General features: G+C 40.8%; 1 protein-coding gene across 3 annotated transcripts; it reads right to left on the bottom strand.

Moving 5' to 3' along the window:
- Positions 1 to 3,245: 3,245 nt before the first annotated feature.
- On the bottom strand, positions 3,246 to 10,527 carry LOC135483721 (potassium voltage-gated channel protein Shaw-like). Of its 3 annotated transcripts, none has more exons than XR_010446370.1 (4): positions 10,465 to 10,527; positions 6,179 to 6,816; positions 4,205 to 5,803; positions 3,246 to 3,322 (listed from the first exon to the last, which is right to left on the bottom strand). XR_010446370.1 is itself a non-coding variant. In XM_064764724.1 (3 exons), exons 2-3 carry the CDS (start codon positions 6,788 to 6,790, stop codon positions 4,535 to 4,537), a joined length of 1,881 nt encoding a protein of 626 aa, XP_064620794.1. In that variant the 5' UTR covers positions 6,791 to 6,816; positions 10,465 to 10,527; the 3' UTR covers positions 3,845 to 4,534. The 3 variants fall into 3 exon arrangements, 1 of the variants encoding a protein (XP_064620794.1); XR_010446371.1 differs by lacking the exon at positions 10,465 to 10,527 and adding an exon at positions 8,671 to 8,721; XM_064764724.1 differs by lacking the exon at positions 3,246 to 3,322 and having other exon boundaries at positions 3,845 to 5,803.
- Between the last annotated feature and the right edge of the window lie 4,294 nt (positions 10,528 to 14,821).

The following is a 14,821-nucleotide window of genomic DNA, read 5'->3' as shown; positions in this document are numbered from 1 at the left end:
CAATCTGTTCAACGCGTAGTTGATTTAACCATAAATTCATAAAGACTAAGAATTTGGAAGCAATAATACAGCATCTTCGCTAGCACTCGGTACGAAGTTTTCACAATAGGAGACTTTTGCAAAGGAATTCGGCTTCTATTCAATGGATATTGCTGATATTGGAGGGTTGTTGCTTGATTTCTGTCACAAAGACATGGACTCAAAAGGTTGACCTCGTTTAGTAGTGATTATTAGGCTTATAAGGAAATGGTATTTTAATGAGGTTCTAAAACCCCTCTTAGACAAAGAATTCCAACTATCACGCCATTGCACGGGAAATCAAATAGAATATTTATTATCCCAGCAATGATAATTGCATGTTGCAGCGATTTAAATCGACAACTCAACATAAATGGCCAAGTCGTCATAATTGTATACAATGTCATACACATGTATATCAATTTTGTAGGCCACTGAACATGCTTAAGACATAACCACGACCAAAAGATTTCAGGGCTCCACTGAACTGCTTCTAGCGAAAGTGAAGCCGGTGCAAAGGGTAAAAATTCTTCGAATCGACGACAACTCGAGGATCCTTGCCTGTCCGCTGAAAGTCTGTAGCGGTCGCTATTCTGAATTTGAATGAGAATGTTGGTCGATGGTGCCAGGCAGGTTGGTCAACCCTTGATGGAGATTTGACCAAGCAAGTTTCGTCAACTGACTAATATATACATGCCATTTGGTGAACGGACCAATCGTGTTGGTATGTTGACGGCAATTTAACATGAAATTGTTTATAGTAATTAACTGGCCAAGGGGATTGGTCATCAGCAGCAAACTGACTAACTTACGATTTGAAGGCAGGTTAATTCTCGGCAGACTGCGGTATGCATGGGATCCGATCGGCTTTCGTCAAATGCATCATTATAATTATGTACGAACTTAAAATGGCGTCTTCTAACTTTGAAACGTGGAAGGAAGCAGATTTGTACAGTGCCTACGCGGACAGAAATGGCTATAAGTTCTATGAAGATGCTGATTGTAGCGTCAATACTGGTATGGATTTTCGCTCTTTAAGCAAAGCGACTGTGGAACAGTGTACGAAACTATGTACTGATAATAACCTGTGTCGTGCTTTCCAGTGGATGGTTCAAAGGGGTACTGGTCAGTGTCGATTGGCGCGGACGTGTGTTGCGAGCAGTAAATGTGCGTATGTGAATAGTCATCTGTTTCTCAAGAGAAACAACCCAGGTAAATCTTCATCTTAAGGTTCGAAATCAATGGTGGGTCCGAGTCAACGTTGGTCTGGTCGAAATCGCCAAAGACACAATTCGCTCTCTACATGTATATGTATATTATCTACATTTATGTATACATATATGCGATGACTCGGGTGCAGCATGAGGTCTCCACTTCTGAACCAATCTTGTTTGTGATAAAGTGCCATAGTTAGATCAAAACCCTCTGGTGTTTTCACCTCTGCATACCATCATGTTTAACATAGTGCATATGCAGTGCATTCAACCAGTTCATTATTGTCTAATCGCCAAAACCTCGCAAGCTTACATTTTAGCGCCACCTCCCGGGGGCTGTTAAGAGACGGACTTCTCAATCGAAAGGTTGGACAACCAATACCTCCAGTCCAGATAAGTTCTAAAACCAATCGGCGGCCGCGTTCAAACCACATCAGTCATGTTGTATTGCAGGTCTCTCAAATCGCTCCTTCGCGCGGCGCTTTAAGCTAGATCTTATCACACATTTTATTGTTGGTGTCAGTAGCATTGTGTCATTTAAGTTTCGACAACACGGTGATATGAATTGCACGGATGGTTAAAAAGCCCTGTCAAACATTATCCCGCTGACACTTACCTCTGCGTGTTTGACCAGTTCTTTTGAAATGCTTTAGATTTTACACAGTCACGCCATTACAAAGAGCAAACTTACTACTTCAGCTGCATCAAGACGTAAGGCGTTTAAAGCTTACCAAGGATACAGCTGTAGTGGAGATGAGCTGATAATGAAGGAATATGCCACATCTCGCGAGAAATGTCGAAATTGGTGTAGCCAAGTCCCCGGATGTGTTGCCGCTCTCTGGAAGGCGGCGATTTTTGGGCGATGTTATGCCAAGACCGTATGTACAATGGCAAGTCGTGCGAGACACACAAGGGAGCAAGGAAAGCGACTTTTTGTGAAGAAGAGAAGAGGTACTAGTATTGGTCCTTAAACAAATTTAAACTACTGCAACGCGATGTATTGAATAGAGCAAAAAGTGTACTGCTGGAAAGGTCGATTCGTTCAGCCTTTTTCGCTTTTATTCGGCCAGTCAAACAGTGTCTAACAAAGTCTGGTACATGTATATTTGTGTCTCGGTATAATTATGAAAAATGTATCTAAAAAAGAATTAAACCAACACGGAATTCACTTACGACTTCTGAGGGTTTAAGACGTTTTCACGAGCGAGTTCACCTGCCGCCGTGAGGGAAACCCTCGAGAACTGATGTCGTAGCGTGCAAAAAGGTAAACACCTCGTTCTCGTTCTCGGAGTGCATCTGAACCTTTCTTGTTGCGATTGGAGTGCAATGTGGAGATTTTGCTTTCATATGCCAACTGTCAATTTTCTACAGGGGCAAGTCAGTCGTCAATTGAAGGTAATAATCCTGTAATATATATATAAACGTACATAAACGTGATAAATATACACATATCTTGCTGGCTAATGGAAAAACGTGACTCATTGCGTCAAGAGCTGTGTATATATTGGTTAACAGAGGAACTATGCCGGATCATCTCAGTACTGCAGTCGGTGAAAGTTGAGCGATATATATGTGGTATAATGTGAACCGCGTCGATTGCTTTTCTTTTCAACTTCCGTCTTTTTCTTCAGATGTCCAGTCTACACAATTTCAAGTTCAGGAAAGAAATATCCAGAAATCATTTCGTCATGCGACACTTGCTCGACGTCAACTGCTTTACAGGCTCAGAGTGAAACGAATTCGCAATGTAACCGTGTTTGTCTGCGCAGGAACTGTGTTGGAGTGTCCTTTAATGAAGAACGTGGTCTACAATAAAGACGATAAACGCTCCATGTGCCATGCTTTCTAAACCTCCTCTCAAAAAAAAATTCGGGCGTTCTTAGAAAAAAAACACGTTGGTGTGGACGATTGTTTTAAGCGATCTTCATGATTGTGAAGACTGTTACTGAGTTTTTAAGTAAGGAAAGAATCCCTCGTGATCGTGGTTTATTTTTGTCGCCGAAACCATCATTATATACTTTGAAATAAACACTACAACTACTGCTTTGTTTTGTTCTCCTTCAAATTGGATCTGAATGTTCCTCGTCAGCCTTATCGGACCAAAAATACATTAGCTTCCTAGAAAATGAAAAGATTGGGCGGCAGAAACGATAGAAGCAGTTCTAGCCGATTTAGGAAATGCTTCATCGCACAACTGCATTTAAGTCGCCGGAGTCGGAAAACGTTACACTAAATTAATCCGGACATTTTGTCATCGCCATGCTTAAGGTCAGTCTGAATTTTAATCCATACCATACCCCTCCTCTTTCCTTTCGGGTTATGCTAGGTCGTACATGGTACCAAAACTAAAAATAACATCCGGGCCAGACCCGGCAACTTCTTCTTGTGTAAAAGCCACTCCTCACCAGAACAACTTAAGCATTATTTCTTACAACACGGTGTAGGCCTAAGCATTTATTACTTTTGCCAATATTGAGCACGCGCTGCATCATTTTCTACACGTCCACGGTTTTAAAGGCATACGCTGTTCTTTGAATATCCACAACTTGTAATTGAATTTGAAAATTCAAATACGTGTACACGTGCTGAAAATAAATTCATACTTGGGGCAGAAAGAGAACGAAATGACTCTATTCAGTATTTGACGTTCACTTCTTCATCAAGACGTAAATATATCACGTTACAACGAGAAATTACGTAGGAAGCTGGTTGGATGAAATTGCGAAATAGCGAGAGAAGTAATTATTTATTTTCTGCTTCACTATACGTCACGTTCAAGCTTTGGTTCCTTTGTGTTGACTGCTGTAACATATGAAGTGCACAGAGACAGGTGAACCTGGACTATTGCATCGGGCATGAGGAGCCAATTGATATTGAGAAACTGGACACTTCTGGCGTTATGTCCCGAAACGAAACTACATATCTTACGGTAGTCATTTCTCACAATAGCTGATGATTTTAAAACAAAACGCTCCGGTCATAGAATTGTTTAGTAAGGGAAATTCTGGCTCCAACATTATGTTTACGTCGCAATCTTATTTGCTGCTCAAAGCAAAGTGTTAAAGGGAGATTAGGCACGAACCAGGTGGGCCAAATCAAGTTTCACCAAGTAGCCAAAGGCGGCTCTACTATCGATCAGCACTCTTCATGCTCGTATGAGGAATACTTATAAGTTAAACCAGACCCGGGAACCAGACCCAGTTCCGAAACAATGCGTAGTGGTCGCCTGGAGACCACGATTTGGACCCTTCTACTTCCTGCCTGGAGCCCCTTTTTAACTGATTACATATGCTGTATTTCCTTTATTCAGCCCAAGCAGTTGAACTCGAATTACGGCCGTACTCAATCTGACCATTGACACCCGTTTTTGAGCCACAACGCGATTCCGACAACACTGGAAGCTTGCGGGAAAGATTATCTTCAGACATTTCATCAGTCTCCAAAGCAAGCATCCTTTTAGCCGCAGCAAGATAGACATCATTTTTAACCTTCTTCACATGTGTTTTCTCGGTGTTACGGCCAGTGCTGTTGATATCAGGAGTGGACGCAGCATGCTGATAAAACAACATGAAGTTGTTGACGACAATGGGTACGGTCAACGCGATGACGACTACTCCAGACATTGCGCATAGTGCACCAACAACGTAGCCCATTTCTGTCTTGGGATACATATCGCCGTAGCCGACTGTGGTCATGGTGACGACGGCCCACCAGAACGATAATGGAATACTCTTGTATGTTTCTTTGGAGTCAACATAGTACATGAGAGAGCCAAAAATAAGAATTCCCATGCACACGAATACGAAAGTTAGTAAAATCTCCTTAAAGCTGACTTTCATTGTGTACATGAGAACCATCATGCCATTGAAGTGCTGCATCATTCGAAAGACACGAAACACCCTGATGACCTGGAATGCTGTGATGATGTCAAGGACTGAATCCTTGTACTTCTCAGTCGGATCAACCAGGAGTATAATCTCCATGACATAGAAGGGCAAAACGGACAAAATATCAATGACGTTCATTGGGGCAATCAGAAAGCGACATTTCCGTGGTGAAAAAATGAACCGCACTATGTACTCCAACGTAAAGAATGCTATGCAAACTATATTGATATAGTCAAAACATGGATGCGGGATAGAAAGATCTTCGGACGTTTCGTATTGTTTTTCCAACTCTTCCTCGGCTTTTGCTTTGAGGAATGCAGTCATTATGTCGGCCCTTCCTTTACCGGGAGGCGGGGGCAGATCATCATTTGTCGGAGATGCGGACTCGGTCGTATTAGTCGTTACTGTGTTGTCATTTGCTGCATTATCGCCTTTCACAGCCCGTTTACGCCTGCCAGATGTGGTGGCATTCGACGTTGGTGTGTCAGCCGCATTTGAAGTTGCATGGTTTCGGATTCGATCTCGTTTCAACCCGTGCTTGTCTTGCAAGAAGTCATCCAAGCTAACCTTGTGGTATACAGCCCAGTCCTCGTCCGACATTTCGATGCGGAAGGTGTGATGACTCGCGAGTATGAGCGATAAGACGGAAATGATGATCATGATGGTCGAAATCACAGCATACGCCTGAAGAGGGAAAAGGAAGTTAAAGATCTAAGGAGAGAATTTGTCTGTGTCAACTTGTTCAAGAAGTGTATGATGGTCCAATGGAATAAGGGGATTGTAAAACTCTATGGAGGCCTTTATTACCGTCAAAAGCTCAAATATTCTTTTGTTCTATTCCCCGGACATTCTATCCTTGGAAATTTCCAAACGTCTACATCTGGTTAGCATAGGGTACACGGTATATGGCCATGCATTCTCTGTGACACCATTTTTTGGAAGGCATATCCCTATACCGTGCAGCTCTATGTAATACCCCAGCCTTAAACACATTCCAGCTTATTCCGACTTATGCCCAGGAATAGCCTTGAGTTGAACGTCCTTTTTTAGGCAACTTACCATAGCAGCTCTGGATGTCCTCGGATTGTTGAGAAACGTCCAGACAACTGGCCGAATACTCGACCAGCGGCCGTTCGGGTTCAATACCTTGTCCTCCTCTAGGTGTCTCTCCTTGTCGAACTTCAGGAGATTATCTTTCTGCGACTGGTAGGAAGCGTACGTCAGCTGGCAACACATCTCGATATCCTGGTCCACGATCCCCCAGAAATCTAGCTCTCGTTTTACAATAGGCCCGCAGAGACCTAACGGTATGTGCAACTCTCCTACTCTGTAATAATTCAAAACGGCCTCGAAGACTTCCGAATGACGATCAAAGAAGTATTCATTCTTATCCGGTCGCCAGAAGGCACTTTTATCCAAGTTTGCCAACCGCGTATTTGGGACATTCTGCAACGTCGACATCATGGTCTCGAACCTGCGACCACCAACGTTGAGTATGATTGGCGTATCCATGTTCTCCATATATCCGGGTGGGGGACTATCACTTAGGTATGACCCCGTCCTTTTCTTTTCTTCTGGCATTTTATTTCTATCTACATTGACCTTTCTTGCATCTTTAACCTTCCTTGTTTGCTTGACATTTATGTTGGTTACCATTGTTGTCGAAATCATCGTGGCGGGTTAGCCGCAGGCTGAACCTTAAACGAATAATAGGATTACGAAGTAAAGCCAGTGACCATCATATCACAATAAAGTTCTGGTCTAAAAACAAAAAAGATGTACTTGAATCTTTGTTAGGGGCAGCGGTAGGCCTATCGCAGTGGAAGAGCGTCGGCCTCGTGATCACGAGGTCGTGGATTCGACTCCCGGCCGTGTCACTGCTTGATTTCCCTACTGGTCGAGTTCAAGTGAGCGCCTTCTGGTTGCTCCTTGAAACCTCAGAATGATTACCTTGGATACGGTGGTAATACTATGGCTTGCCAAAAGAAGGGATACCTGGAAAAACGCGCTATGTAAGAATTCAATATTATTATTATTATTATTTCACCCCAAAACGACAATGAAATAAGTTTTGAAAAACCTGTCTTTTGCTCGGGAATCCTTTGTGGAGCTGATGGTCGTATCAAAACATTTACAACTCGCTGGAACTATTTCATGCTTCGAGTAAAAACTAAGGCAAAGTGTATGTACAAAAAACAGATGGCCAAACGATTACGTGTAATGAAAAGTAAAAATCCCAAGGTGTACTAGAAAATTCCACGGCGGCGTTACAGAAGTAGTAGCGGTAATTTCGGCTGTGCTAAGTGCGAATCGATTGCACCACCTTCGGGAAATAAAAAGAGAACTGAGGGAGGTGGTAGTAATGGATTGCCCCCTCCCGAAAACGTGGGCAATGAAATTCTTTGAGAAGAGGCAGACGGACGAGATATGTTTGCCTGAAGAGGTAGGAAGTCATGTGAAGCTAGTGGATTGACTCAATTACGAATATATTAATCATGTAAATAAACATGTACCTCCAGAAAATAAATAAAATATCTGAGCCTTGGTTTGTGATGAATTTTTAATACCTGATATTTTGTTTTAAGGCAATATTTTATGTAATATTACGTTCGTTCGGGTTCAAGTTGTGGAGCGTTTTCCCGGCTCCACAATTTTGAACATTGCTGATCCAGCCGGGAGATATGTCTCCAGTGAATGCCCCGAGGTTAGGGGCGCTCCAAATGGAGCAACTCTGCAGCGGTAAAACGTTATGACATACTATCCACCACCCAATACCTCAAATGATATTGCCTTTGGGCGTGTTTTGAATCGACAATTCAGAACTGGTGAAAAACAAAACTTCAATAACTGACAAAAGGTTTGGTTGAATGGTCCAACATTTGAGTGGGTGACTCTTATTAAGTACGATTAGGGAAAGTTTCCTTTCGATTTCAGCCCTGTCACCAACTCAACATGATCGCCAGCAGCAATCTTGAATTTCAGCAACTAGACATTAAAAGTGCTCAAATCCGAACACTTTTGCAGCTAAGTATGAAACTTTATGATCATGTCATACCCACCCAAATACCTTGGAAGGGATTGATTTTCAGCGCCTTTCGACTGACACTTCGTCCTTTTGGTGGCGTCACTTTGTGAAAACACAAAGTATTAAATAACCGACAAACGGCTTAATTTGTTGTTCCCAAATATTTATGACTTATTCGGTATGATAAGTCGATGGTTTTCTTCGATTTTCTGCCCCTTCACTAGTACAGGTATTCAACATGGCCGCCAGTAGTGATGCCCTCGTACTGAGACAAATTGTTACAACCAGGGGCGCCAGATGCCGCATTTAAACAGACCAGAATATGACATTTTTATTCAAATAACCGACGTATATTTCTTTGACCAACGATACTGAGGTTTTTGTTGTTTAATGTTCATCTCAGCTTTGTCCAAAAATTTACGAAAAGAGGAAGCTCTGGCCTTTTAATAATGATTAGTTCTGACCATTATTGCAGAGACCTAAAGTTCGACCGTCATTGAAAAAGCTTTTGCGGATTTCGACCTACCTGGAGCAATAGCCGTTGCTGTAGGCCATGAGAGCTGATGTATCCTTCTTGTTTGCTATTTAGACTGAACTGATGCATCATCAATGCGGCGAGTTGCTAATATCTACCTTGTTTTATCATGCAGACTACTTTGAGGTAAACAACGCTTGCCAAACAGAAAGTGCGGAGAAGCATCATAGGTCACGTCGAGGTCAAGATAATGTTTCGAGTTCATAACTATCCAACAGATCTGTCCGAACACTAACCAGTAGTACCACGAGCATGGATAGAAACTTTGGTGGAATAATTGTTTGTTGCCTGACGTTCCCTCATATTAACCTCAATCACTATGATGCATGCGCCATGTGGAAATTTAATTATTTAATTATTAATTTATTAATTTGTAAATTATTTTTGAAATAATCTCATTGTTTCAAACGATAAAACTACATATCAGGACTTATTTCATCCAATTGAGTACTTTTTGGGAGCAATTATTTTGTTTTCATACCAGCATTTTTACTTATCATACCATCAGTTTATTACCAAACCAGGAAAACATACACGAACTATTTCCATACCACAGAAGTTGGGTGAATGCATGGTTTGGAAACCACACACAGTTGGCGTTTTTATTCTTTCCAACCGTGTTGAGTCGCATTCAAACCACAGACTTTGCTTAGATTCATGGTATCTTTGAAAAACATTTTAGGGTCAGCTCCTGAATTGTGGTAGTGTCAGCACGGTCATAGCAATCGCGTATCAATCATCTCATGACCGAAAGGGTCCTTTTCTTTATATTATGAAGCATAATATAAGATATTATCTTATTTTTCTCGTAAATATCATTCGCTTCGATTCGGAGAGCATGTTCATGCTTAAAAAACAAAGCAGAAACCTTTGAATGGCTAGAATAAAAATGACATAAAAACTGAAAACAAATATTTCGATTTGATAACCACTTTACTTTCGTAGTTTTGTGTGTGTGTGGGCGTGCGTGCGTGTGCGTGTGTGGTTTTTTTCTTCATTTCACAAGCATTATCTGAAATTGGGGTCTCAGTAATTACGTTACTGTAAGACTTTCAGGGGTTTTAGTCAACAGAAAGTTTGTGACCTGGTTAAAATAATATATCAAAACATTTTGATTGACAAAGCTTTATTCTATACGCCACTCGTTTTTGATCTTTTATCACCAACGGCTGCACGAATCTGTGGTCGTGTCCATTTTCAGTTTGATTACACTACGCGATCGCAATGTAGGCCTATAATGTGCGGTGTGGTTTGTGCAAAATGGAAGCTAATACTGGCAGAGAGAATATGTCTGAATACCATATCCGCTCTGGAGAATCGATCCATCTCCTTCATACCTTGAACCTTTCCATACAGATATCAGCCCCACGGTCAAGCCTTCGATTGCTTACTCCTTAGAGTAACAAGCCTGGTAACACTAAGCCGATTGCTCCCACTAACAGTGCTCCAAACCAATTCTAAGAAATTTGATGATATAACTTTTTCTTTAAATTTCAGCGTGCGTTGCTTGAACGATATACGCAGTCCACATAGGTCGAGATAGATTGATCATGAACTGTTCTTAAAGATACTGCAGCATTGCCTCAGTTACATCATACCACGAGGTGTTCACATGTATTATTCAGTTTAAGCTTGCTGCTTACTCTAATTTTGAAACTCCGATGGACGCAGCGGTACGCGGTAAAAATCCCCCACTTACAAAGTTGATAAAAATCGAAGTGGTCAGAAATATGAAGGATGGCGTAAAGAAAGAAATACGTATGTAATCATAATTGTCGAACTTACCTTAAATTCTCCATGCTCTAAAATTATTGCTGTAAAAGTGATCTTAATTCTTCAGCTTCCTTTAACTGTCTACCAGAGCCAACAACTGCTTCAACACCAATCGCATCCGATTTTTAAACATATCTAATGCCCAAAGCATGAAATAACGCCTTGACGCCAATATCGGCTGATTTACATTCTGCTATATACCTTTTCTCGCAGTCAATATTATACGTTCATTGTTATTTATGCTCAAGTGAGTTTTGTCTAAATTTAAGCTACCAAGCGGATTTCACTAACGTTTAACAACGCCGTATAGATATAAGATGGAAAATTCTTTCGACCAAAGGCGTCATTATTATAAATCCTGATAAGACCGATTTAAACCTTGACAAGAGAGTAACATGATTAGGTGTAACTGTTCTCAGTAGGAGCCACTCAGTTTCAGCCTTAAGTATGTAAAATGCAGAGGTATCGTTCAGCAAGGCCTAAGGTAATGACCAAAGAAGGTTCGAAGCAGAAAAAACAAACATTAATATGGTTACCTTCTACGAGCGGAGAGATTATATTTGATCCTTATTCAGCTATTTTGGTCGTTCTCGTTTTCTAAAAATCAGTTCAATATTCAGGATATTTTAGATTTAATTGGCTTAATACATACAACTTCACATCTTACAACGATATAATTTGGACTCCAACTGATGATACAATGATGAGCTAAATGTAATTGAGAAATTAATTAGATACTTACACAACCCTGCTCAGCTATCATCCGAAGTGGTTGCATGAGAATCGAACGACACCTCGATGCAAGATCTTTGCTGCTGGCGAAAATGCTTTCTACAAGCCCACACTGGGAATAACTGGCATGGACCAAAAACTAGAGTTTCTGCTGATCCATGTAATCTTATGAATTAAATCAGTTATTAATCGGTTGGGTTTTACTTACGGTCAACTTAATCTAAAAAGTAAAACATAATGGCAATATGCGTACAGAGTAATACTTTCACCCACATGTAATTATATCTATTTAAGAGTTGGGCTCACTTGACATAAATTATATTGTATTTTGAACAAACAAAGTAGTAACAAGGACTTTTGTCTTGTAAGATTAGATCGTTTATTAATCATAAAACGTCAATAAATCTGAATGTTTATATTTGTTTTTGATAGAAATTAACTAATGGCAGGAAACAGACGGATATTTAGCCCCCGGGTGACCTTTAAAAATTACAATACCCTAAGATAATACATCAAATCGATTTGATCAGTGTTTGCTTCGTGTTCGAAAGTGCTTGGGGGGGGGGGGGGGGCAAAATACATATCAAAATACATCCGCCTTCCCAAAATAATTTTTTTCAAGAGCGTCCTTTAGTAGAAATCTGTTAAGGCCTCACACATGAACGGTTTACTCCTCTATTTTGATACGTTATTGTCCACAGAAAACAGGCCGGTTTCGCAAGCTATACTAAGAGCTAGGACCGACGAAGTATGAAGTATGTATTATTGAGTGTATCTTTTATCGTCAATTTTTTTTACATCCCCCCCCTATAACTGAGTGTAGAAGGGGTGACTAGGGGTGATGTGTACTAGATGAATTTATGGCCACACACTACTTCCGAAGCCAAAAAAGGTGTTAACTTCAGATTAAACTCTGGGTTAACTCAATTGTCAAATGCAAATTTCACTAACACTTACAATTTACAATTGACCCCACCCACTGTCTAGCCGGCTCATATTAGTGCATTTTGGCATATTTCCGATTTTTAAAATCACAAAGGCTCACCACTTAAAAATGTAATGTGTCATGTTTGAAGTAATAATTGAGTTCTGAAATGTCAGACATTGCCTCTTATTTAGACAGTGCGCCTAACAAACCTCCTGACGGAAAAATGTCGTCCACGATGAAAACTACGGCGCTAACACACAATGTCATGAATATGGAGCTCATATCAAAATCTACACCTACTTCATACATGTACGATAACTCGCAAACTACATGATGCATCAACCTCAAACATGCCAAAGAGGTTTTCAGCATAAATATTGGCGGAGATTTTGCTTTATCATCAATTATTGCAGAAATGTGATTGCATATGCTTTGTGGTATATGTAATGGGCCATTCTTAAAAAAACCTCACAAAGTACTTTTTCTACTTCGAACTTCTCTTTAAAAAGACTTAGTTCTTGTTTGAATGATAACAAACAAAATTATCCGAATTTTGGCGTAAAATTCGTAAGAATCGAGCAAGCAGAAGTGCATTTTTGCTCTTTACAGACAGTCAGTGCGCGCCATGCACCACGTAGAGCATACAGGAGATGTGTCCTATCGTTGGTATATGGCAAACCATAATGCATGCCATTTTGTCTAGACTGGGTGGGTAGTTGTAAAACAAGAAACACAGAAACGAAACAGAAACACAGAAACACAGAAACGAAACGCAGAAACCAGTCTTGTGGCGAATTCTGGTCTGCAAACTCCATCTTGTTGCCATGGTTGTGGCCGCGAACGCGGGTGTAACTAAAACCGGTATTCAGTCGGAATGGAAGGAGGAATGCTCATTTCCCAATACCCCTTTTAGCCTCATCAACGTGTGCGCAGATTGGCAGCATCCGGCCTTGATCGTGCCAATACACTACATGTATGTACTACACGGCGTAAATAGAAAATAGTCCTTCGAATAGCGAGTCCTGTTCTTTTGTACATTCCATGGCCTGTGCACGACACTAGGCTGAACTTCCCTACTGCAACCTCATTAACATAAACATATATTTAAAGGGACTATTTAAAGGCAGCAGCTGGGCAGGCAAGATTGAGTTACTCCAAGTCCAAGTCTAGTGCCCGCCCCCCCCCCCCCCCACTTTACTCTATTCTAGTCGCCAAAATTGGTCTCTCACGTCTCACATAACGTCGAAATGATTCACCCATGTACTGATACCGTACCTTGCATTTAGTGCTGCATCAGACGGGATTTGTAGGATGATCCTGGTACTTCATGTAAATTGAACACTACAAGGCAAGATGTTGCACTGCACCTTCATTTAAAATAATATGCTGTAGGAATCGAATCGAACCTACCAAAGTACTACACCACCACCTCAAAAGACTTCACATATCGTGCCGCCCCCTCCCCCCCCCCAAGTTGCTCCATGTATCCCCTCAACAACTCTATTGCATTCCGGCTGGCCGCAACCCACCAACCTCAGATTTTACTTTTAAACGACAATAACAACGGATTGGGCAAGGAAAGTATCGGCGTGCCGCTTGATTCCAACTTTTATGAAAACCCGTTTGATTTTCGTTTCTGCGTTTCGTTTCTGCGTTTCTGTGTTTCTGTTTCGTTTCTGTGTTTCTTGTTTTACAACTACCCAGACTGGGTTGGCCCCATTTGATTAAGTGTAAGTGGAATCTGGATGAGGCCTCCTCTTGTGAACTGTCCATATGCTACACGCGACATGTACGCGCGAAGTCCAAAGGATTTTTGAAGACTTGAGACGTTCCGTGTCGGAGACCGGGATTTGAGGCTTTGATATAGCGAGAAACTCTTGAAAAGGAGATTATTTGAGCCACGAGTAAACTACTATTGTTGATTTGTGGCTCAATTGATCTGAGTTTGGCAATCTTTCTGCTTTGTCTTTTTAGATCAGTTTACTTGTACAATGAAGACTCGATAAAGACCCAATATATACACGTTTTCTAACCCCGTATTTCGTGTGATTCTTTTCCCAAGACGCATGCAAGACGCTGCAATAAATTGCATTGAATCTGCTATATCTCTGACATTGCTTGTTAAACTCTGATAAAAGTATCAAAGATCTTAAAATGTTGTGCTCTTTCATTCCAGCGAGCACTTTTTCAAAAACAGTTCGAAATAAAAAATCTTTTAGCAAGGGTTTTTTAAATGTCGGATTAAATAACGAAAACATATGCAATCACTTTCCTGTTCTAATGTAGGACTAGAAAAAAAATCTGACAATTTGCTATCAGCCGCATTTGATTGATTTCAACCCAGACTATAAGATCACAATAATATGATGAAATTCGTCGTAGGATTTTTGACCTGCGTTTTTTGTATGGATTCCTTGACAGTTTGGAGGACACTCCTTAAACTTTCATTGACCTTCCATCACTAGATGACAGGTGTCAAAATGGAAAGGCATTCTCATGAAACACACATGTCGAATGACGAATGACGAATGTTCATTTCAAAGATTAATAATTTACTGATAACATTGTAAACCCAACACATCATAAATGCTCCTCTTTCAATTCGGTCTTTCCATGTAAGTGAAAATTCAAAAACAACGCACTTTATAGAATTAAAATTCGTAACTCCTCGTATTTAATTCAGCATTTTAGGAAACTTTTGTGAACCTT

The sequence above is a fragment of the Lineus longissimus genome, chromosome 2, assembly GCF_910592395.1.
Source record: "Lineus longissimus chromosome 2, tnLinLong1.2, whole genome shotgun sequence".
Lineage (NCBI taxonomy): Eukaryota > Metazoa > Nemertea > Pilidiophora > Heteronemertea > Lineidae > Lineus > Lineus longissimus.
The sequence above is the reverse complement of the archived record's forward strand: the minus strand, read 5'-3'. Positions and strand labels throughout refer to the sequence as shown.

Bases quoted from the DNA above. Each gene is read 5' to 3' on its own strand.
- LOC135483721 (XM_064764724.1), bottom strand. From the start codon at position 6,790: ATGATTTCGACAACAATGGTAACCAACATAAATGTCAAGCAAACAAGG. The intron at 5,804-6,178 runs GTAAGTTGCCTA...TTCCCTCTTCAG, and splicing joins GGACATCCAGAGCTGCTATG to GCGTATGCTGTGATTTCGAC.